The sequence below is a fragment of the Puntigrus tetrazona genome, chromosome 1 (assembly GCF_018831695.1).
Source record: "Puntigrus tetrazona isolate hp1 chromosome 1, ASM1883169v1, whole genome shotgun sequence".
Classification (NCBI taxonomy): domain Eukaryota; kingdom Metazoa; phylum Chordata; class Actinopteri; order Cypriniformes; family Cyprinidae; genus Puntigrus; species Puntigrus tetrazona.
Genome location: NC_056699.1, coordinates 16,407,775 through 16,433,281, shown reverse-complemented (window position 1 = coordinate 16,433,281; position 25,507 = coordinate 16,407,775). Strand labels below are relative to the sequence as shown.

Here is a 25,507-nt window from a genome sequence, read left to right as displayed (position 1 = left end):
AGTTACTGGAACGAGATTAGAATCTCTGATTCCTGCCTGAGCGCTCGCTCCCCGGCGGTGTCTAATATAGAAATTGATTCTCTGCAGAAATTAATTAATTTTTCATATTGCCTAGAGCGGCAGTTTTAAAAGGGTGCTCTCTAACAGCCCTCCCGCCCTTTTTGTCTCTACTTTGAATTATATCCTAATCGTATTAATACTTTTTGCCTCAGGATTAATCGGCAAATTTACAAATGTGTTTTGGAATTTGAATCACAACATGTGGGGAAGCAGACCGTTGTCCTGACCTCCAATTTGCTAATTTGTTCTTATTTGTCATAAAAAATGCATCTGAGGGTCCAAACCCTGACCAACTCTAGCTCAAATACTCCAAATTTAACTGTTTCCATCTCTTGGTAATGACTGTTTAATCAATTTCTACCCTCCTAATGTTTTAAATTTGGCAGAGCTGAACACGGATCAGATAGCAAGGGCAGACAGCGGGGGCTAAACTCTTGGACCTCTGTCCCTCGAATTCCCTGAAGACCTAACTGAGAAGTTTAAGTTGAGAGATTGAGGCCGACGCACCCAACTGATACGTTTTCGTTCATATGCTTCATAGTTTTTCTTTTTCTAAAACCCATTCCAATCTATGCAAAATTGCTACCTCATGAAATATTTGTCTTGTAGCTTTCCGTGGTTAGGGTGCAAAGGGTGGCTCTTTGATTGAGAAATGATTCATACCGAGTCAAAGTTTGGCTCTTTGACTCATCACGACCGGATAAAGAGGCTCTGATAAACTGGCACATTATTGTTTCCGTAAATAGGCTTCATAAAACAACGTTTAGTGAACAGGAGAAGAAATTAAAACAGCAAAGCCACCCATCCATGTTGTGAGAGACTCAAATAACTTTCAATGTCCTTTTTGAGCTACACTGCTGTTATTCATCAAATCTGACTGCTTCCTCAGTGCTTGTCTTTGTTGAAAAGATATGTCTTCTCTGACCGTCATCTAATCCATGAGCTTTTTCTGGCAGACAGAAAAAAATGCCCCATAGGTGCTGACTTGGTCTGTCTGCTTTACAGAGTCATTCATCACCAGGAGCGTTTCCTTTTATGACTAAATTCTAACGGTAAATGTTTCGAAGCAACAAAACGCATCTTGGATCAGCATAAAAACTAATAGTTGATTTACTGCAGCACTTCACAACGCTCAACAGACTTCGCAATAGGTTTCTCTTGCACACGATGTTTTCCATTATTTAAGGGCTGATTCGCTAACATCCAAGTTTTGAATGTCGGCGTTTGGCTTGCTGTGTTTTTGTTTTTGCTCGTAATAGTAGAAAAAAAAATGCTTAGCTCTTCTCTTACAGTTCTCCTGCACTTAGTCAGCCTTTATTTACTGAATTATTTATATTCGTAGAATCACGTTCACTTCCAGAAAGTCTTAAACGGACGTGACGCATCACGACTCATTGGCTTCTGTGTTGTGACCTTTCTCTCAGAAACTCTCCGTCTGTGAAGCGGAGCCCGTGCAGGCCCGCGTGTGTTCGCTAGCGCGTGCGCCTTTTGAGGAGGCGAGATGACGGACGTAGCTTAGCGCAAACCTTTTTCGCGAATGCCCTGCGAAAATGGGTATTTGCGTCTTTTGAAGATTTTCCTGTCACGGAGTTCAAGTCTCGTGAATGCCCGGCGCCGGAGGAGTGCGTCAGTGTGTGTTCTCTTTCTCTGATCTTCGAAACGGAGACATTTTAAAGGCCACGGATTACAGTCAAAACAAATACCCGAAGCGGCGGCGCTGGCACCCTCGACAGCAAATTATACGCAGACAATTAAATTGATGTCAGTGTGATTGCTTTCGTTTCTCCATTTCGCCTTCTTTCTCCTGCACGCATACGAAAAGCCACTAACCTCGAACAGACGTCTCTGCACGTCTCTTGTCTTCCCTTGACCTTCAGGTCCTTTCCAGCGGTAACTCGAGCCTCTATCAGTCAGCGAGGTTTGATTCGGCCCTTCCACAGCGTGTTAGTGCGGAGTGAGGGATTAGTGGAAGGAAAATAGAAGAGTGTGTGAATGTGTGACACAGAACCAGATCTGTAATCCATCCACGCTGTTTTTCTGCACTTGTATTATCACGAAAGGTTTCGATTGCCACGCTTTCAAGGCTGCAGTATATTTTTAATCCTCCAATATCAATCATTACGTACGGCTGTGGAGTTTATGGTCGGCTGTCGTACATGTGTGGTTGAAATGGATACCCTTTGTGTGTGTGTGTTCAGATCTCTCAAAGCTTTAGTGACTCTATTGGAAACCGCCGATGCAGCTGCTCAGACAGCTGATAGCTTTGTAGTGGCATGCTGCGTATCATAAAAGAAATGTGTTAGCGAACTAGGGCTTAAAATACTGTTGATGTCTTTATGACGCTATTGTGTTCGCGCGCGTCCATCTGCTCTTGTGTGTGCGAGTGTAAGACGGCGCGCTCTCGGGGGTGAGGTGGATTGATGGGAGTTTGGAAAATATCACCTTGCGCGCCGAGTGCGCTGTTTGTTTGGACGCGGTCGAACAGAACGTGGCTTGTTAAATGTTTATTGAGATGCGCGCTGTGCATTTCAAGGAATTTGTCACAAAGTAAATCACTTAGATAGCGCTTGCTAAGGACATCAAAAGCAAATAAGAAAAAGAAAATTATATATTGCTGTTAAATTATGACTGTATTAGGGATAAAAAATGTAAAAAAAAAAAAGTAAATATATATTAACATATTTTCTATGCGCCTTAAGTGCATATGTATAAACCCATCTTAATAAAAAATTGAGCAATATGATTAATTATTAATTAATGAATTATAAATGGTGATTAATTATTATTAATTAAAAAAATTACTTAAATTAGTATTATTAATGTGTTTGGGGATGCAGCACATGACTTTGTATAACCTGAATTAAATGTAAAATTATTGCATTTTAGGGTACTTTTGACCTTGTCATATAGTTATGAGGTTCTGCAAAAATGCTTTCAATCATATAATTTTTATATGTTATGTGTTTTTTTTTTTTTTTTTTTATACTTTTGTTGGTCATTTTATGTGACTTTGATTTGACAGAAAAGTTTTTCTGAGATAAACAAGCATATAAATATAATTCATTATTATTTATAAACATATTAGGTAAATATTAATATTCAAACATTTACTGACACTACAATAATTATCTTTAATTATAATAACATGCCAGACTAATTAAACATAAGATTTTCTTTTCAGGAACTCAGTATCAATTTAAAAATACTTTTAAATAAAAAAAAAAAAATGTTCATCACAGAAGATTTGTAAAGTGTGAAGAGGGATACTTTCAATTTTATTTCATCCACAGACAATCTTTTGCGCGATACATATTTGAGATCTGAAGAGATGATTAAATCTAACAGCCTGGATATCTGAATAACTCTTTTATGTTGAAATGAGGTTTAGAGTTTATCTTGAAGTGGTTGTGGTCTGGTATTGAATGGAAGAGTTACATTCATATCAGCATAAAGCACCTCTTTATTGGGCATAAAGTTCATCATGGGGTTTCAGCACTTTGTTCATTATTGTTCTTGTTCTGTTTGATCTGTGGGAAACTCCAGCTGCTGTTTATCACACACACACACACACACATAGAGAAATATATAGTGTTGACACTTGCTCTGAGCGTTACATGTGCGCGCACACACACACACACACAAAACACATCTTCATAGGTGCACACACACTCATGTTGGTCTTTAGAACATAACGGTGCTTAGGTCTTGTTTTTTTCTCTTTTTGCTGAGCAGGTGAAACACACTGTAAAACAAATGATGGATTACTCTGATAACAGCTGTTCTCGCAATGTTGTGCACAAGTTAAATATGATGTCTGTGGACTCACAGGGCCTTAATCATAAAACACGAGCAGATCTCTGTGTAAATCGTAAGCAAAGCCGTTTGCACACAAATTGTACCAAGGGGTTTATCCTTAATTGACGAAATCCTCATTCGGGTGCTCAAAAAGACATTTTTTGGATCCATTATGTGTTTGCGTATGATGTGTTTGAGCGTCTGATAGTTCTCTTGTGTATTCAGTGTAATGGTGGTGTAAGCAATGCTCTGAAAGTTCCCCTGGTGTTTACAGAATGTTACAGAGCTAATGAAACACAGGAGGACATTAGAGACAGAGTAAACATGTCTTTTCAAATGGAGTGTGTGTTTGTGTACGGGTGTGGAGGGCTGAGGAAAGAATGTGTGTGTGTGTGTGTGTGTGTGTGTGCGTGTGCGTGTGCGTGTGCGTGTGCGTGTGTGTGTGTGTGCGTGTGTGTGTGTGTGTGTGCGTGCGCGCTGGCACTGATGGCCTCTGTGGGAAGGCGAGCCAGCGTGGAAGAGAGGAGGACGTCAGGGGGAGATTTTAATTAAAGTATGAAATGAGAGGTCACGCGCTCTGACCCCCCCTCCACTCACTACACACACAAGGACATGCTATCTCTTTCTTACTTTCTCTGTTCCTCTCTCTCTCATACACACGCTAGCAGTCTCCTCCTCTCTCTCTCAGCTTGATGAGTTTTCCATGAAAGGGTTTTTCATTAATTCCACCTCAGGGAGTCTCTCTGTTCCGGCTCCCTCTGAAGCACATGGAAATCTAAAGTGTGTGTGTGTGTGTGTTTTTCTGTTTGTACGTGGCCACCATGATGTTTTGACTCGGTCTGATTATTAACACACTGTTCTGGCTGTTTGATCATGAAGTCTCACACACAGACACACATGGTCGATGATCTTGTTGATGAGAGAGGATGATGGACAGGACAGAAATGGTTCGTTAGTTTCCTGTGATTGCTTCATAATGGGACATTTTAAACATTGAATTAGGGGAGGTTTAGGATAATTTAATGCCGAAAACACCTGGATGCCGAATAACAGGAAGTGGTAGAAACACGGCGAGCTTCAGTGTATTCTTTAAACATTCTGCTCTTCTTTTAGGCTTATCGGTAATAATGTGCCTCCGCCTGCATTTTTGCAAAACTATAAAAACATTGGGCTTATTTGTGGGCTTATTTTCGTGCACAGTACAAGACTTTTACCATACTGTTGATTTGTAAACCAATAGATTTGATGTGCAGTAGCGACGTGTAACGCAAGTGAAAATAAAAAAAGACTTAAAGCAGTAGAAGCTAACTAAAATGGCATGGTTGACATGTAACACTATCGGTTGGATTTAGGGTAGGGTTAAGTGGCCAATCATTCACAACACACTGGATAGCTGGCCAATCAGAACACATACAGTATGTGCAAAAATAATGTGTTTTTTGATCCTTAAACGGCTTAAACACACTGCATTACAGCAAAAAGTTCTTAAGCTGTTAAAGAAAGTTCTTCCACAACAGACTTGGTATTTAGCTTTTCATGCATGAAGTAACTTCTGCATGTTCTGCAGTTCATTTCTCAGCATGTGACATGAGCTTCATGGAAAATCAACAGGTTTCTGTCCCGGTAACTAAAAAAAAGTCCGGGTAACTAAAAAAAACCTCATCTCACATATTTACGGATGACCTAGACCTAACCACGTCCAAATCAAATTGAACAAAATCCTATGAGCGAGATCATACAAACTCATACGAATTAGCCAAGTTGAAAAAAAAAGAACTAATTGAGTGGTTTAATCCAAGTTTTGTGAAGAACTAAGAAAAGGTACAAGAACCAGCAGGGATGGACAGGGAGAGATATCTTACAGGTCTTATGAAAAATACCTTAATTTGTGTTTTGAAGATTAACCTATGGATGTGAGTGATAGAATTAGTATTTTTGGGTAATAATTTCGGAAAAAGATACAATTAGAGCAGATTCACACCGTGAGCTTTTCACTGCTGGACAAGCAAGCACTGAAACATGTTGCATGCTTCAGGCGTGCCGCTGTATTTCTCCACCGACGTTATAAAAAGTCATAGATATGCAAATGAGAACATTAATCCAGGGATTTCAGATCTACAGTGTGAAATCTCACGCTTTCCCAAACAATTAATTACTAACCAAGGTTAAAGTATTAACAGCGTGTTAACCGTTAGTAAGAAAAGCCCACATGTGTTGTATTAGTTTGGCCATGAGATTCTCACAATGATTTTAAAGTGATGATGACTTTAGGGTCAGTCAGAAGACCGATTCAACAACGAGACACGAAATATGTCATAACTTAAATACGCAAGACTTCAGGAACACACTAAACTAAAATTTTCATGCATTAAAAATAACAAAAAAAAATTACACAACAGTAATCTTTATATATAATCACGTCTTCAAATATGCATTGCTATAATTGTGAATTGTGAGAATTTATTTAAGACGTAATTCAAAAGCATTCATCAAACCACATACGAAACCACAAAATTTTGAGACATATGATAAATTGTAAATGATTCAGTTTATTTGTGCATTTTGATATGTGAAAGTTTTGGTTTAGCGGATTTCTAATGGATGGAGAAAAATAAAAAGAGAATTTAAAAAATATCTTATTTGTGTTCCAAAGGTGAATAAAAATGTTATGAGGGTAAATGATAATGCAGTTTTCATTATTGGGCGAAATGTCCTTTTAAGCATGGAAAAGGTAAAGTGAAATAAAAAAAAAAAAGTAAAATTAAATAAATCTTTAAATGTGTCAAAAGCTGAATTGTAGTTAGAAGTTGCTTTAATTTTTCCTACCGGCATCACACCGTCATTAAACATTTGGGGGAAAAGATGACATTTTCATGGTTGATCTCAATATTATCAGAGTAATTGTCATTCTTTGCCATAGATCTACTGTAGGAAGTTAGAGTCTAAAAAGTGTTACAAAGCTTCACGATTAAGCAGCTTCACCCCTCTGGCTTTGAAACTAATGAGATTCTTCAGTCAAAAATGTCAAAAACTAATTGAGATGTCCAGACCATGGGGAGAACGTGGCACGGCTAAGGCTATGTTTAGATCCAATCAAAAGTCAAGAAGCAGTGCGTTCTCAGTCTGTGCCGGTGTTTGTTTGTGATGTATCTAGGAAACGGGCCGCGTAGAATGCAGCTGTTTGTGAAGTGCATTGGTGGGAAGTAGACTAAAACCGTTTCATTAAACTACAGAGACGGCCAGGAGAGAGTGGGGAGAACCGGAAAGTCAAAAAATGCACGAAATAAAATCAATCAAAACAATGTGGACAATTATTGTAAAAATGCAAATAGTAATAAAAAAATCTAAATTGAACTAAAATTAAAATAAAAAAATATATATTTTTAAATATTAATATCTGAGTGATACTAAAATAACTTCTTTGGCATTACAATGTAAAATAATACAGTAATAAAATACATTTTACATTTAAAAACGCTTCATATTAAATTCTAATATTATTATTATTATTTGTTCTGTTTACTTACACTGAAGAGCATGCATATTAGTAACCTTTTGCTTTTTTCTTTAAAGAAAAGTCTAAATATTTTTTGTAGTATTAGTGTTATGAATGATCTTAACTTGTGTCAAGCCCAGAATATTATGCGCCGGCAAAAGTATTCGTGGGAAAAAGTTTAACAAGCTATGTGTAAACAAAGTGCATGGGAAAGCAAAAAGAAAGTGAACACCACTACGGCGCCGTACACTTTTTCTCCCTCCCTTTTTTCTCTCTTCTTAGAGGTAACTCTTTTTTTAAGTAGAACAGGATAATGCAGCAGTAACACATAAAGGTTTTGCCTAAAGCTTCCTTCACGCCTGTGACCTGATTAGCGCCGAGAGGACAGAGGAGGAAATTTTGCATCTCCCGAAAATGCAGAGAACAGACGAAAATAGAGATAGAGAGATCACAGTGCAACCCGTTGCTAAAAAAAGGAGACAGAATGGATACCAAGGAACGAGGAAAAGATTAACCCGCGTAATGGTTGTGTCGAATTCACCTCGTGTTTTTACACACCTCTTCTTACCGAGGGTCAAAAGAAAGTGGCGGCGCTTTCAAACGGTCCCCGTGAGAAGGGAAAGTTAACAAACACACACGCACACACACACACACACACGCACGCACGCACGGCCCATATCTGCCAAAAGCTACTGAGAGAGAGAAAAGCGAGTGATTTATATGCCAGCATGTGAAAATTACTATTTTTGTTGTGGACTTTTATTGTATGAAGGACAAAGGGATGAGAGGAGAGGCAGTGGGATGTTAAATGACCTACATATGCACAAGACACGGCTCAGATTATGTCCTATATAGAGGTGAGTACACAGCTGAGATACTGTCCCTATAAATGGCAGGCGTTACTGGCCTTTATGACTCTTGTTTCAGACCATGGAAACGCACACTAGTGCAATCGGTCTTGATATGCAAGCTTGACCCGAACCAATACTAAAAACAAACATTACCGAAATGACGATTTATTCAAATCTGCTTTTCAAAAAGTAGCTAATCGTGCTGCTTTTTGAGAGAGAAGGAAGAAAGCGCCTTCACTTCGCGTCGAATATTTACCGGCCTCTCTGCCATCTTTTTTTTTTTTTTTTTTTTTTTATTCTTTGGAAATATGCTCTTTTATCTCTGCTTGGTAAATCCTAAAGTGCTTAAAGCATTAACACGAAGGAAATACTGGCTTATATAGGTCTTAAAATTCCTCCAGTAATCCGGAGTAGCAGCTTTATAACCCTCCCTCTGATGATAGGATGTCACCTGTCAGGTCCCCGTCGGCTTCTCCTGTAATGAGAGACAATAATAACAGCAAATTAAAGAGGTGCAAGAACCTGAACAGGAGAAATAGACTTTTACAATTAACCTTTTAACATCTGCCAGAGATGAGATTGAACTGTTCCCTGGTTACAGTATGATCAAATCGACCCGAGAACCGCTGAACTGATGCAAATCATAGCAGTTAGTCACATTGAGGAAAAAGCAGTCGGTTCATAAGGTGTGCGCTTCATTATTTTGATGATAATGTATTCTCTTCGTGCTATTTGACTCTTTCCACAAAACACTTTTATAGCATTAGGGTCACAAATCATACGTTCTGTTTGTAAGAACTATGTATCTGAGAGAAAACGAACCATGAAAAGCAACCCATTCTTCAAGCTTATCAAGACAAGACCACAAACACCTCGGACTAAAACTGTGGGGTTTTTTTAACTGTTTCAGATCATATTTAACCAAAAGAAGGCGATCGTTTGAAAGTCTCCCAAAACTAGTTGAACTTCATCTTACCCTGACATGTTTTTAAACGTGTCCAACAAAAGCAAGACAAGATGGTGTAATGGTTCACTTCATATGGTACATATTTACTAGCATACAAGACAAGTCAACAACTGCTAAATGACTCCGTTACACTCCCCCACGTGCTACAACTGTTTTCGTTACGTTCAGTTGAAAACATTTATTAGGCTTTTTTCTTTCTCATCAACACATTTTGAGAGCATTTCCACGTTCCTCTGATTAGGCGCACAACAGTAGACAGTTCCTGAAACTCTGGAGCTTTGCAAATGAAGTGCAATTTCATCAATCGTTTTTTTGTTGTAATTGTGTGTAATCTGTTATTAGTATGATATGAGTTTTTGTTTATAGCATCAACAGGCTTGTAAAGGCCAGCTGGCTGGCTGGAGCACGTCGAGGAGAATATCACAGTAACACACACAGTCCTAACCGGCTCGCTGACTGATGTTGTTGGAGTTTGTTGTGTGTGAACGTGTACGTCTGTTTGAGGAAGCAGTCTGTTTGTAACATGTTTACAGTACTGCTTTTTTCCATTCCTGTTATTTCCTGTGCATGTGGGTATTTGTGTGTGTGTGTGTGTGTGTGTGCGCACGTATGCTTTGGGAACAAGAATGTTAAAGTGCCTGTGTGTGTGAGTGTGTTCGGGACAGATGTTAAGTCTCTGTCTGTCTCTTTCTCTCCTTTTCTTTCTTCGTTTCCCCTCGGGGGCCACAACACTTATTTACATTTCATTCATCACAGAGAGCCGCAGATTCAAACACAAACAGCGGACTATTTGGGTTCAGACTTTTACTGCGATAAGAGCTCAGATTACGCCCCATCATGAAGGAACTTCCTGTTTGAGCCCAGAATAAAGGATGTTTGCTCTTATCCTTTCAGCTGGGGTTTTTTTTTTTCATCAAAGTGCAGTTCCGTCTAAATGTTTTTCCATTTGTTTCAAGCTGTCTTCAATTCATATTAGATGTAAGGCAATGCAAAAAAGTTTGCAAGCGTACGATTTTTTTTTGAGGCAAGTCAAGTCACGTCGCATTTATTTCCAAAGCACTTTAGACAATACAGATCGCGGTACTAAACAGGAAAATAACCATGTGTAGCAAAAAGTATTAATTATAATTTCAGCTTCAAAGCAGATTTACAGAAGATTGCAAAAACATTTAAAATCTAACTTAAGTTTTAAGATAAAATGCAATTCGATATCGGATGGATCAACCTAAACGCATTCATTTGCACCAACATAATAAAATCAGGTAGAAATATCTCTTTTTGCAGTTTAGTACTTTTTACAGTGTGTTCAGCTTAATTTAGTTCAATGGTCCAGTGCGAAGTACATCAATTATAAAACCAATTTGATTCAGCCAATGTAAAATATGATTTCTTTTGAAGACTGCAGTCATTTTAATAACAATATTATTTTAGAATTTCACGTTTAATTCAATGTTACTTGAGGTTTCAGTGTTTGTAAAGTTTCCTACACCAGTTTTCAGTGTACCGAACAGCTCTAGAAGACGATAATGTTATTATTAAACTCAATTCGGTTATAATTCAGTTCAGTAATGGTGTGAACGCTTCAAAGGTCATCTGTTATGAAACGACTTCAGTGTCAGTTCCACCAAAAAACAGTAAAGTCGTTATTCCGCTCAAGTTTTGCTCTCTTCGGATAGCATCCGCGCTATCAAATCGCTAATATTACTGAATGGGAATTGTACTTTAAACCCCAACTGAGAAAGTCCAAGATGACGCTTGCTAAAATGAGCAAAACACCCTCTATACTGCAAAAGGTGCGAACTCATTTGGCAAATCCACTATTTATAACCCTGCCTGATGAAATTCACCTGTCAGAAAGAGTCCGTCTGTGCTAATGGGTGCACAAACACACACACACACACACACACACACGCGCTACACTCTCTTATTCACCGCTTCATTAACCCTGAATATTAATACGGTCATCTCGGCTTCTCGTTCGTTTTTGATTTGTTTGTTTTCTCCAGCTTATCCAGAACGACAGCTTTACAGTGAAACAGGTAGTTATTATAAAGATAAGGGATCGAGGTATCTATCTCTCTTTAGTTCCTTTTTTGTGTTTCTGTAATCTAAAGTAATCAGTTTCCTCTGTGAAATACAGTACGTCCTGCTCTTATCTCTGTGCGCTGTGGACACAGATCATCACCGTTTAGACGAGTCCCTATTTACTGCTTCCATTGGACGTAATAATTGAAAAGTACATATGAATGTTTGTCCGTGGCGTACAGGGGAATTAGAACCTCCATCCTCTAATTCTCTCTGTTTTCCCCCCTCTTTTGTTTGTGGCGGTGGGCAGCCCAGAGGGGGTTGTGCCCCTTTCATACCCCAGTAATTGATGAATTGTATGTGGTATGCAAATGAGAATCCATAAATCTTATGAATGACAGCTTAATTTATGTGAGCCTTAATGAATGCAGGATTAGATTTTAATTAAATGTCCTCAAAGGCACCCTGAGTTGTACGTTGCATTTTTGTTCTCTCTCTCTCTCTCTCTCTCTCTCCTCTTCTCACTCACTCTTTCATAGACTACCGTGTTAATCTTAAGTCTTGTTTCCTGTGCACATCTGTCCTCTCAAATGAAGTATCTAGAAAAATTGCGGCGATAAAAAAAAAAAAAAAAAAAAAAAAAAAAAAAAAAACTCTTCATTTTGCGAACGGAAGGGGGTCGCAGTTAATGAATCATACAGGGAGAGAGAGAGTTAAAACCGTGCCTTATCCGCTGATCTCTCTTTGAATTTCTTGAGTCATTTCCGCTGCACGGCTTAACCACATTTAATCTGATTCCATCAGTATCAGTTTAATTAAAATATCGCCCCATTAGGAATTATTAAAAATGTCAGCCTGTTAGGCGTTGAGCGTGGCTGTAGGAAGAGAGAAGACAGTCCTTCACCAGAGCTGGAGTTCTTGGAGTTTCTGTTATATCGTGAAGCGGACAGGAGACGATCGTGCCTGCGTGGATATAAGACACAAAGCCTCGTGGGTTTCTGATGGTTGTTTGTGATGGTGAGATAGAAAGGTGGAAGACAGAATGAAATCTACCTGGATCTCTCGGATGAGACGCGTGTGTGTTAAAGAAGAAGATGTGTATTAGGATGAGTTGAAATAAAATGCTGTTCATTAGTCATTACTCAAGAATCTAGGTTTAGAAATACACTCTTTCTGTTTGTTTTAGTTTCATATTTCAAAAAAAGCTATGACTCAGGTGGTGTAATCAAGTAAAAAGTAATAATATCTTTTCTTTACACCTCAATACATGCAAGTGTACACATGTATATAAAGTATACACACATACATTATATATAATTGCTTACTTAAGACTTAAATATAGTGTATATATATCTTGTGTTATAATATATTATATCTAAATTAATACATATATATACATAATGTGTATATATATATATATATATATAATGTGTATATATATATATATATATATATATATATATATATATATATAATGTGTATATATATATATATATATATATATATATATATATATATATATATATATATATATATATATATATATATATATATATATATATATATATATATATATATATGTATATATATATATATGTATATATATATATATATATATATATATATATATATATATATATATGTGTGTATGAAATTTATTATTTTTATAAATAAATATTCAGACTAAAATTTGCATCAATGTACTACAGCAGTCATCGCTTTCAAAAACAAACACACACACACACACACACACACCTGACTCCTGTTTTGTTTGTGTGTGTGTGGGGTGAGAGAACGGGGTGAGAAATAAACCTGTGATAATCCTCTCCCGTTTCAAAGGTCAGGCGCTGTGATAAAATAGCTATTTTGTTCATTTATTTACTCTCTGCAGTGGACAGATAAAGAAACACTACAATTAGGGAATTGAGAGAGGGAGATTTTAAAAGGGCAAACGGCGGGGAGTTTAATATTTTATGAAGGATGATTGGCGCTCACAAGCACTGGGGGAGGTGTGAGTGAAGGATCTGCATCAAATAGAGGACTTTTTTTCGGGAATGCTCAGCAATGTGATAAAGAAGGTTTAAAGGAGTAAATGCTTTCCATTAAAGGTTTTCTTAAAACCTGACACCTGTTTAAATAAAGATGCACAAGAGCCAAGACAATCAGAGGTGCATCGCGCTGAGTCAAACAGGTGAAATAGGACCACAACCTATTTCCGCTCCCTTTCAGACTCAATTAGGCGAACTTGGTTGATAAAGACTTGAGTTAATGCAGATGTTATTTGTGTGTGCTTCTGAGAGCCGTGGCTGATTTTTGCGCACGTAAACTCAACAAATTTAAATTGCACATGAATGCGCAGGAGCAGGTAACAAGGTGCGCAGCATGCATTATACATGAGCAAAAAATCGGCTGATTATGGAAAAGGGAGATGAGTCTACACTGTGATCTAATTAGAGAGAGAGAGAGAGAGAGAGAGAAGGGAGGGGGTACAGAAGATCGCAGAAAAGTCTGTCCTTGAGAGTATTTACTGACGCATGCTAGTATGCATAGTAGATTAGTCCAACTCCGAACAGAAATGCGTGCACGAGTATGTGCTAGCCATGTCTTGATTTAAAAAATATGGGAGACTGGAGCTAGTTGTCATGCTTTTTACTGCAGTGAACATTTTTTATAGAAGGTCAGTTGTATGTAACCTTGGCTACAGGTCTTGGGGAAAAAAAAAAGCTGTTCCACGATTATTGCTCGGGAGTAAAAATACAGTTCATTGAACAAAAGTTGATGTTCCTGACAGCATGCTCCACTGGGAGTCCAACAGCGTATTATAGGCTTTTCAGAGTTGATGCAACAAAAACTGCAAAACAATTCAAGGACCATGAAATAAATGGTATTTATGGTTTGAAACCATTAAACGATGCAATTTTCTGAAAAAATGGTACATTTCACAAAATTACAAGGACACAGCAACGCATTGAATTAAATATGAAATATTTAAGGAAGAAATACACTTTTTTTTGTAAAACGTACTCCAGTTATATTTGTTTTATATACATGTAATAAATATATTTTTATATGTATGTATACCAGTGGGGTTTTAGTTTTATTTATTCATTGTTTACCGAAATAAATACAGTGAAAAATTAGAAATAAACCGGAATTTGTTTAGAAAACAGAATTTGCTACATGTACTAATTTATTAGTAGAAGTTGTAGTAAGAACATTTTGAAGCCTGCATAGCAAACCACTGCTAGAGAAAACACACATTTGTTTAATAGTGCATTTGAAAACATATAATTACCCTGAGATATAGCACTTTTGACATCTTTCCCGTTTGACAACTAGCCTCAGGTCTACTCGGTACTTTCTAATCGTTCCGTAACTTTCTTATCTCCATCTTGTGAATGACACGAAGCAGCAAAAATACAACATTCCCGTATAATTAACAAAAATGTTTACACTGCAAATTTCTAATGTGCAAGTAGCTCACTGGCTTCTAGATAGGTTGTTACATGTAACCATTGTGTCCGTCTTTCAGCTCCAGACCTGGCAGACCTCCTAAACGAACCCAGAGCGTGACATCACCCGAGAGCCCTCACGTCCTGCCCCACTCTGTCTCTGGACTCATGTCCTCAGGAATGATGTCTCACACTGGTAAGAAAATGAGGAAATGCTCCTACATCACTGTTACTGCCAGAACAAACAAATCTCATTCTTTCTCAAATGAAAAAGGATTCATAATTAAAAGTGAAGGGAGAACAGGAAAAGGAAGTAGGCAATTAATGGTTTAAATGAAGAATTACACTGTGTCCCAAGCAGACCTTATACGATAAGTTTCCAGCAACAAGCTATTTGTCCGCACCAGACACAATAAAATCAATCACAAAGCGCAGCCAATCAAAAAAGAGCATGTGGGCGGAGTCTGTACACTGTACACTGCTGTCTCATTTAAACTGCCCTGTCAATCATCTTGTCAAAGTTAACATTATTCATAATAAGTTTGATTTAATTTCCTACCGTATTGGATTTAATAAATATTTGTAACAGTTTAGCTACTGATAATTTATCACCCAAACCCTGTTCTCTGCCTGTTCTTGGTCTCGCATATCTGCCATGTTTGTAGTTTTTAACACCTTTTATGCATGTTTGTAGTTCTAATCAAATCCTCATCCACTGCACAATTGGTTATGGGCAATATTAGCTGTTAGTGTGCATCGATCTGCACTCGTTTCATTAATTTGAATTAAATTCATATTTAAGTTATTTTTTAAATATCTGAATATCTTAATTGCTGTACAAAAGTAGAATCTAAAGTAAAAGTAAATCTGTATCACCATTGTGTTTGTATTGCTTATTGTGGCATCGAGTGGTATCTGGTTAGGACATTGAGTTAAAAGCATCTTTTGGCTCAAACAGGAAATATGGTGATTTATGTACATATTATAGCAAAACTATTTCCATTTATCCATATGTTTATTTCTGCATCACCAAATGAAACTAATATAATAATAATGAGAACAAGAATGACTGTTTTCAAATGGGTTTCCCAAACACTGCAGTTGGTTGCTTAAACTGATAGCTCCACCCACACTCACGCTATTGGCTGAGCCGTTGTTGCTATGCTGTATTGAACAGAATGCTCAAACAAAAAATGCTTTGAGCTTTACAGAGCCATAGTGTTTAAACGTTTAGGGGGGAATCAGCCTACGGGTGGCTTCCTACAGTTTTTTCTCTGCGTGTTAAGCCGAGGTAAGAATGCTTTAATATAAAACCCGACTTCAGTTCGCTGTTCTTTGTCTTTTTAAATCAGTTGCTTGAAAAAGCGCTCATTTTCACAGACCAGTTGCAGCCTGTTGCATTTCTGTGTCAGTCACTTTAAACAGCACTTATCTGAAGTGACGCAAATAAACAATCTGACTCACGCTGCGCTGTGGAAAAGCCCAAAGCCAACAAAACACAGCTATTGTTTCCACACTCACAATGCAGGTTTGCCCGAGGTAGCATGTAACCTCATCTTGCCAACTCTAATTTGCCCTTTATTGTGTTGTGATATTATGATTAAAACCTATTAGATTTTGCCTGGAGATATGTTCACCTCGGCCTCTGTGGTGTCAGCTCTCCTCTTCCTCAAAAGAGCGCCGTTTAAAGCATCACAACTTCTGTCCATCCTGCATCCTGAAGCTAAATGCACCGACTTCTAAGCTGCCCTTCTCTCTGTGTATGTGCGCTCGCGGTCTTGCTCGTTACGACTTCTCAAAGAGAGCCCGAGAAGGGCCGCACATTTGTACTCGTTTAGAAAGAGCAGGTGATGGAGAGAGAAAGAGTGAGAGGGAGAAAGAAAATGCTCAATAGCACAGGCCTCTTTTATCTTCGGCAGAGGTCACACTATCAATGTCAGCCACAGAGATGGGAACTCAAAGGCCACTGGGGAGATAGAGAGAAAGAGAGAGAGGACAGTTTTTTCCCTCTTTGAGTGGATTGCAGACTGAGAGTGGGGAATGCTTTGATATCGTCCTCTTCACAGGCTGAATAGGGACCTTGGCTTTCATGCTCTGATCTTGACATTTAGTGAAAGCATTTGGAGAGCAACTGAGAGAGTGAGAAAAAAAACACCCCGCTCCTAAAGCTCACTGCCAGAGCTTGCCTCATATTTGCACATAACTGTTGTGAATTGCAGCCAAATGCCAGCGTTCGAAAGCTCTAGAACCACATTTGAGAGCAGTTCGCGCGGACTTTAAAAGGATAGGTCTTAAACGCATCGGGACTGGATGGATACTTTCACAAATTGTCGGGGACGAACAGCCATATTCTGAATAACCAGTCCAGCTAACATTGATGCAACGTTGTCTGACAAATGATCCAATCTAAGGCGATTGTTCACCTGACTTACTTTAACCAACCGACGGCGGCATGCTTAGATAGCAGTGGAGGAGCAGCGTTTGGGTTGTTGTCACACCACTGAATGAGAGGGTGCTAAAAAAAAATAAAAGCGACATCAAAATCATTTTGACTGTTCCCCAGGGGGCTATATTAGAATGAGTCGAAAAACAACTTTAACAAAACAATCATAATTTTGTCTAAGCTTTTTAAAGCTAGTGCAAGAGGAACAGGAGTTGCGTGGCTAGGAGCAGCTCTCTGTGCAGTGAAGGGAGGCTAATCTAATTTTAATTGAATTATAACATGTGTGCGCTGGGGGTACACGCACACACACACACACACACACACATGCAGTTAACAAGAGTTATTGGAGACTTGTGACAATGGGCAGGTGCAAGGCAGCCTGAATTATCAGCGTATGACAGGGGGAACAGATCTCGACTTACAGATGTCTCCTCGTTCAGCTGATCCAGGGCCTGCTCTTCGAAGCTGGTGTCTCAGAGCAGATAGAAGGAGGTATTAGTCAATGGACTGACTGCAGAACAGTGACGTGGGACAGACTGTAGCTTTGGGATGACGCTGTGGGTAATAATAGACCTGTTGTTATCATCTAATGTTACAGTGCCAGTGTGCTCTTCTGTCAAATTCAATTACGGGATGTGAAATATTCATAATTGCTTTCACAAAAGCATTTGAATTAGGCACATTTTTGGAAAAGGCGGTGAGGTGAATCTGTTAACAATTGTTCACATTCACATATTCTCACGAGATTTTGGCAGCTGAAGTGATGGAATGTTTTTTTTTTTTTTTGGAAAAGGCAAAGAAAACGCAACGATCATGAATTAACACGTTTTCTTGCTCTCTCTATCTTTAAAACTCTGATAGGCCTAACAGCTGCCACACTCGCCGAAGCCATGAAGAAGAAGATCAAATTGGAGGTGATGAATAGTTACCATGGCAATAATAACCACGGCACAGATTCTGAGAATGGTGACATCACCTCCAGCATGGGTAAGTGTCAGTTCCCCTCTTAAACTGAAGCTCATATGTCAAAGTATCTGGCTCTGGCGGTTTACAGAGCGTCAGAAAGCTCTCAGAGTTAAGCAGAAATATCTTAATTCGTATTCCGATAATAAACTAAAGCCTAAAGCCCAGCTCGCACAAAGAACAATAACTATAAAGATAGCAATATTAGCCTTCACCGCAGCGAACGGTATCATCTGTTTATTCTAAGCGCACACTCATCTGCTGCTTTAATTGGCTACAAATATCAGACATGTTTGATATTCTTAGACTGGATGGAAGCTGTTTACACTACACGATTTTCTATTAGATCTGTCAACTCAAATCTGCAGACTGGCTTTGACTCTTAGCAACAATCGTCGACTTGTAAATAACTACAATAACACAACAAACACTCTCCTGTCTGGCATTGGTTGGAATTACAGAAAGTCATGCCTCAAAGTCGTTGTCATTGGTTGCGCCGATGGTGTCATGTCGGGACACTTAAGCATACAGTTTGCTATACACTATTTACTTTTTTTTTTAAAATAATTTAAAATAAATAAAATCATTTTAAAATAAAAAATACATACTTCAGCTTTAATAAAAGAGGGAAATTGCCACTGTTCTGTGACGCAGTGCTTATTTTCCAGAAACTGCCCACTGATGCGGTGCTTATTTTTCAGAAACTGTGCATTGTAAGCAGATTTAAGCAAGAAAATACCATGAAAATGAGGTTGTGACCTTTCTGTGGAGAAAAAGTGAAAACAGAGGCCAGGATGTCACAGCGAGAGGGATAAGTGTGAATAAGATTAGCTAGGTTTTACCCACAAATGCTAATAAGAAGGAGCTTTTTTTTATCTTCAGCAATTTAGAGTGAGAATAACCTTGAGTGTGGACACTTGGTGTGGAATATTAATACGGCCGAAGAGAGCTGAGTGGTGCAGAACAGCTCTTTTCAACTTTCTTTCCTTTATCGTTATATCCATCTTCAAAATGTCTGTCTCCGTCCATCTCTCGGGTTCGGCGGCATATCATTTTAATACTGACACAATGATGGCTTTGTCTGGTGAACAAATCTGAAAATATCAGTCTCTCTGTGTCTGTGTTTTGAACGTGAACCCTCATCCGATGGTCATATAATTATTTACATTTGACAAACACAAACTGTTCCCAGAATAGCGCTCTTAGTCTGAGAAATGTGATACATCTAAACCCTGAAGATTGAACAGATCTGTAGGGACGTGTGGCATGTATGAGGCTGGCTAGACAGAAACGAGCAGGAACTCCAGTGGCACTGATCCAGTTGGTGATTGGGACACTGTTTTTAGCAGCTCCCCCTCTGCCATGATTACCAGGATATGAGCTCATCTCTGGTTAAATAGAGCTTCTTATAACAGCTGTGCCCCTGAGCAGGAAGTAGAGGGCTCTGGATATAGTCACACCGTCCTGTCAAGAAGGAATTTAGAGAGGATGTGTCTTGCTGATGTTAAGTTGGTGCAGCTAGGTGGATTGTACACAAGGGCTTTTTTAGGTGGGAAATTCTCAACAGGTTTGAGGAAATTGAGTGATGACCCAACACAAAAAAAGCTTAAAATCAACATTTAAAATTTCTTAATATATTTAAAATACCAATATTTATTCATGTTCATTTATTAATGGTAATTTATTAACAATGCCATGAATGCTCAAGAAGCTTGTCTTCATAAATTGAGTATTTGGCCTCTTGAGAATATTTGTATTCATTTTTTTATTAGCTGATAATTTAATGCGGTTGTCTCTGTGTATTTATTTATTTATTTTGTCTAAAATACTAAATCAAAATGCCATTAAGTGCCACACATAGGACACATGACCTTAGACAGTAATACAAAATTGCCTTTCCCCACTTTTAGGTTAGATCTATAATAATATCAATCCATTTTTAAACCTCTTATCGTCTATCCCAGCCCATCCCACAGTTTTGTGCAGTGTACAAGGATGCACACTGGATGGACGGTTAGTCACACCGACAGATTACTTATTATCAGTTTTTCTATTCCATACAGAAATGGCTTTTTTGGCACTCAAACTGCCCGTCTTCTTTTTGTGAGGCAACAATGCTATCCACCGAGCATATCAAAACGTATTCGTTTTGGAACTCTTACTATGAATAGTCTATATGTACAAGCATTGTTGCGAAGAGAAGAGGTAAAGATGAAGGACGTCAAGTCAAAAAATATGCGGTGGTCTCCAGGGCTTCAGTTCCTCGAGCACATCCACACATCCATTACAGCCCGTCTCTCGCTCTCAAGGGATTGAGCTGACAGATAAGCCGAACTTCCCCAAAAATTGTAATAGAAAAGAAATGGGATTCCTGCCGAACATAATCAGGAAAAATTGGATGATAAAAGAAGAACAGTTAATGGAGTGGAACGTTACCCCCTTTTTCCTTTTAATTCCTATAACATCATTTTAGAATCAGCAAAGAAATGAAACATGAATAAAGAACATTCTCAGAGGAGTCACTGAACAAAAGTGCTGCAAACTTTCCTAAAAACTCTCCACTGCATGATGGATAGATTTTTTATTGTTATTAACAGCATTGTATTTAGATGTTACAGTAGATGATGGCCAATAGTGACCAAGAGACTGTATTCTATATTGTGAAGTATTTTGAATGGCTTTAAATCATTGGTCTCAAACTCAATTCCTGGAGGGCCACAGATCTGCACAGTTTAGCTCCAGCGAGCTCCAAATCACACCTGCTTGGAAGTTTCTAGTGATCCTAAAGACCTTGATGAGCTGGATCAGGTGTGTCTGATTAGGTTGGAGCAAAACTGTGCGGAGCTGTGGCTCTCCAGGAAGTTTGAAACCAATGCTTTAAATGATAAAGAGATTTAATTTGCTTGCTATAAAACATCATTAAGTTTGATGTGCGTCAACTAAACTTGTTTTAGCATCAAAAATGCATATGTGAGGTTCTGTTTATATTTTCTATACTTTCTCAGAATAAAAAAAAGAAATTAAATCTAAATGACTAAATGATGACAGATTTTTCCTAGATTCTCCATTGGAAATAGTGTTAAATATTCTCCTAAGACAAAAGCCCAGGTTAGAGGGAATGTTTCAAGACCAAAAATTCTACTGAGCTTTACGGGGTAAAAGAATGGTGTATTTTACTGCATTTGTGTCACAAACTCTTTATCCATTACAGAAAAACTCATAATTACATGTAGATTTGACTCACGAGTGAATAGGGATGTAGGGTCATCACTAATAAAACGTTTTTCCCTTTGTTTTGATCAGTTGGGGTTGAATTTAGGTTTTCATTCCATAATGAAGCTGTCGTATGGAATACTGCGACCTTTAGGAAAAAGGGCTGAAACATGAGACTGGCAAAATGTGAGAAGGCTCTGCTACACTGACCGAGCACTTTTTATAATTAGAGTCACAGAGATTGGCGTGAAAGCAAAGGGAGCTGTGAAATGTGCTTGTGAACTCTTGGACAACCTTAAAGAAACGCAATATTAATGGAAACCGAAAGGAATGAATCGTTTTCTCACGACGAAACAGAACGACAGCCAGTGAGGTGTTCTCGTATATAGAATTATGCCATTTGTTGACCCCGAGTTGTTCAAGAGCAAGAGATCATTTCGGCTTGTTTTTTCCACAGACTCTCTCTCCGTCGTGTGTGTGTGTGTGTGTGTGTGTGTGATTTGGATTACACGCAGCAGATGCCTGATGCTCATTGTAAACACAAGTAATCACAAGCAGCTGGTCGAGACGACTGCCTCTCTGAGTCTCTGTGTGGCTGTGGGTGGAAAAAAGTGTGTGTATGTGTGATGGTCTCTGTCTTGAGCACTCAATAATTCTGCTGCGTGTTCCTGCGACCAGACAACCAGCGGGAGAGCGCTGTAGTTCAGCACGCTGCCTGTTAATACTTCCTTCTCCGATTGTCCTCCGAGCAAATCGCATATTCTCTATTAAGAATTCATTTTAAAATCTATTCATTTCTTTTCTCAGCCGTAGACCATCTCATCTATCACAGCCAAAGTTCAGTCCAAGTCCAGGTTCTTTTCATCAATGAATCAAAATATCTGCGCCTTCATTAACCTTCCCCTGAACGAGGCCCCAAAGCCCTTCAAGGGCCTCACCGCATAACCCCTTTTTCCATCTCTGTTTTTTATCCCTCCCTCTTCCCCACTGCGGTTGTTTGTTGCTTGTTTTGTGATTATTTCCATAAGGGAAGTAACTCAACTGTAAGCACATGGAGGCATCATTAATTTCATCTAAAGGAGAAACTAGACTTCCGGTTTTCCATAATCCCTTCCCCCACCCCCTGCTGACGGGAATGTGGAAATTACTCCATGGTGTCTAACCACTACAAAGACCAGAGCTAAACGCACAGACTAAACACCTAGACCACAGCTGCTTACTGGCAACCGCACCTTTGTCTGGGAAATAAAGCTTGTCTGTCGCTACTGATTTATATACGGCTGTCAGGCTGGAGCGCGTTAAATGCCTTTAATGGGGAAATTGAGAAAACAAATAGCCTTATCGTAGGTTAATAATAAATCTGAGATATTGTAGTGCGTGAGAAATAGAGGTGGGATCAGTGCTGTCAGGCCAGTAAACGCTTCTCAGACGTATGTGTCACAGATAGAGTCTCTTCCTTTCACACACACCTGCCGGTGGGCTCCGTCTCAGGGGAGGTTGGCCTGAGGAATAGAGAGCTGCTGCGATACCTGCAGGGGTTACAGCACACATCATAAGCAGAAACTTTTATGACCGAGATTAAAGTAGCAATAAAGGGAAAGGGTTGCCAGTAGCACTAGGAAAATCGGAAGCCTCATTTCTACGAGATTAATTTAGCTTTTGAAGTTTTTTGTTTTTATTCTTGAATCTGTTGTGAAAATTTGGATATGACAAAAAAAGCTATTCTACCGAAGTATCGAAATGCCTTGGTATAATTTGCCACATTCCAAGAACAGGGTATAAAATAAGGCAGAATGAGAAGAAGGATTCGAGTATGACAAGACATTTTTTACGGAATCCCCTCAAAAGGATGTATCTAATATCAGATGTTATGTTGGAATGTTGGAAAATACGGAATTCAGTCCACACTATAATTATGAAGAAAATAGAGATTATTTACTGGTTGAAATAATGTTATATGTTTGTATAAAAAAAAAAAAAAAAAAAAAAAAATAAATAATATAAATATAATATATATATATATATATATATATATATATATATATATATATATATATATATATATATAATTTATTTATTAATTTGGGAAATACCCTGCTTTTTTGTCATTGATTAATCAATTAATTTCTTTACTTTAATATTTATTATTGTTTTATTACAATCCAATGTCAAATTTGTGACCATTGACCATTAAATGAGTTTAAATATTAAATGCAGTTAAAGACCGGACTCAGTCTCAAGTCCATCTTCAAGACCATATTTTATATGTCTTGTCAAATCCAGGCCAGGTCAAAATACTCCCAGAAATACTGACCTAGACCCAGACTTGAGAGTTGAGTCTATTTTTTTTTTCACGTTTGTTGAGGGACAGACTTGAATAACTAATATAAGGACACTTTGTATGTGTTGTTTTTCTTGTTGATTTCCTTTTTTTTCAGTTTATCTAACATCTGTTCTGTCTCACAAAGCATCTTCTATTTTTTCCTGTAATGCTTTAAAAAGTTCAGGAACCAAAGTGTGTCATATTCAAGGGCATAAAGACAATTGTTTGAAATAACTCCTTATTTAGCTCAAACTAAATCATGTGATAATCAGCATGTACAAATCTTCACCCTTCAATCCAAGCAGCGGGCTACATTGTATATTTTTCGTTGCTGTTCTCGTTTGAATCCTTTCCAGGTCTTGTGTTGTTCTGTTGTTCTCCTCGCCATTTTACGCAACAGTTTTGTGCCCAGTTTTGTACCGAGATCCCTGTTGTGTTTGGATTTACCCAGCCGAGCACTTGGCTCCTTCCCAGCCCTGTCATTAGACTTCTTTTGTTTCCTTTCCTCGGCGTTCGCTTGTTTTGTTTCTCCTTTTTTATTAAACGCTAAATATTTATACAATTCGCAACTTCCTGTCAAAATCATTTACGCTCCCACAATAGCTCGGTCTCAAGCGCAACAATGGCAACTGCTGCGGGGGGATATTTTAAAATGGCGTGCCTCCAATTTCTTTTAGCCCTGGGCTCTTTTGTTTTAGGTAAATAAAGATTGAAAGCTCTTCGTGAGTGATATCGGCCACCATGTGTTTGAGAAACAGGCCTCGGTGGCACTGCGGCGTTAACAGACGCTGGCGGATCGCATTGTTATTCTTTTTGCAGCAGAAGCCGAGACGTAGGCCCCTTGAGATACGGATGAAGGGTGACGGATGTTGATGCATTTGGCTGAGTTCCAGTCTCATTCAAAAGTGTCTTTTTGGACGGGGAGGGGCTTTAGTGTTTCCTTGCCACTTCAGGCCCTTTCCCGAATGCGCTTAGAAGGCCAGATATTGCTCCTATCAGCATTTTCTAGCGTAATATGGCAGTTTAAATTCCACTTGAAAAGGCGAATGCGCGGACGGCACTGCCGTTTCGACTTTAAGAATATTAGTGACGCCTGGCGAAGAAGACGGAGCATGTTCTTGGCATGTGCTTGTGCTTGGCTCAGATCCCTTTACCATCCATGCATCAATCTCTTGAGCGCTCGGTGGCTTCCTTTGATCTCCCTTTCACTTCCTTTCTGTCGGCCGATCGCCGTGACTGATCTGCGTGTCATCCGATTCATGAAAATCAGGGGCTTTCCCCCCCTCCCTCTCTCCATCTCTGACTAAAATGTCATGACGAAAGGAAGGAGAACTTTCATTTGTAAGTGGCCCTTCAAGTCTCTGTGGCAGAGAGGTGACCTCCGACCCCAAGAGCCACCTGGTATTTGGTTGAAAAGCAGAGGGAGATGGAAGGTCTTGAAAACTATCACCTCCGAAGGGCTCATCATCTCCTGGCCTTCCTTCTCATCATCTGCCGCGAGTATCAACCCTAGTGAATCCATTACCACAAGGCCAACACAGTTCAGGAGCGTCTCTTAAAGCGACTGATGAGAAATGAAAAAGCCTTTGAGAGAAATGTCCTCTCTCTCTCTCGCCGTCTCTCTTTCATCCAGAGTGGCTGACTGTAACCTTACGCCCTGACCTGTTCAGTTTTGCGAGAGGATCCATTTCCTTTTTCTGCCGTTATTCCTCTCCGGAGAATATCCGCTCGCATTCCTATAAAGCATAACACTGTTAGTGAGCTGCGAGGGATCGGATCAGCACACCAAAACAAGCAAAACACCGGTCACACAGCAGGCGTGTGTACTGCAGTCTCGCTGTCACGTAGCTTGTTGTGCTACAAATAGAGTGTGTGGTCTAATTTATCACGGGGTTGTTATGTATGAAGACGTTTGCAGC

The 25,507-nt window shown here is 38.9% G+C and overlaps 1 protein-coding gene across 2 annotated transcripts in view; it reads left to right on the top strand.

The window, feature by feature from the left end:
- Positions 1-25,507, top strand: part of dachc (dachshund c) — a 42,322-nt gene that overhangs the window by 2,577 nt on the left and 14,238 nt on the right. Inside the window, exons 2-3 of one of the 2 annotated variants that reach the window (XM_043248498.1) lie at positions 14,727-14,842; positions 17,951-18,076. In XM_043248498.1, coding sequence (XP_043104433.1) covers positions 14,727-14,842; positions 17,951-18,076 — 242 coding nt within the window. The remainder of the gene's footprint in view (positions 1-14,726; positions 14,843-17,950; positions 18,077-25,507) is intronic. The other variant, XM_043248509.1, reaches the window with a different exon arrangement.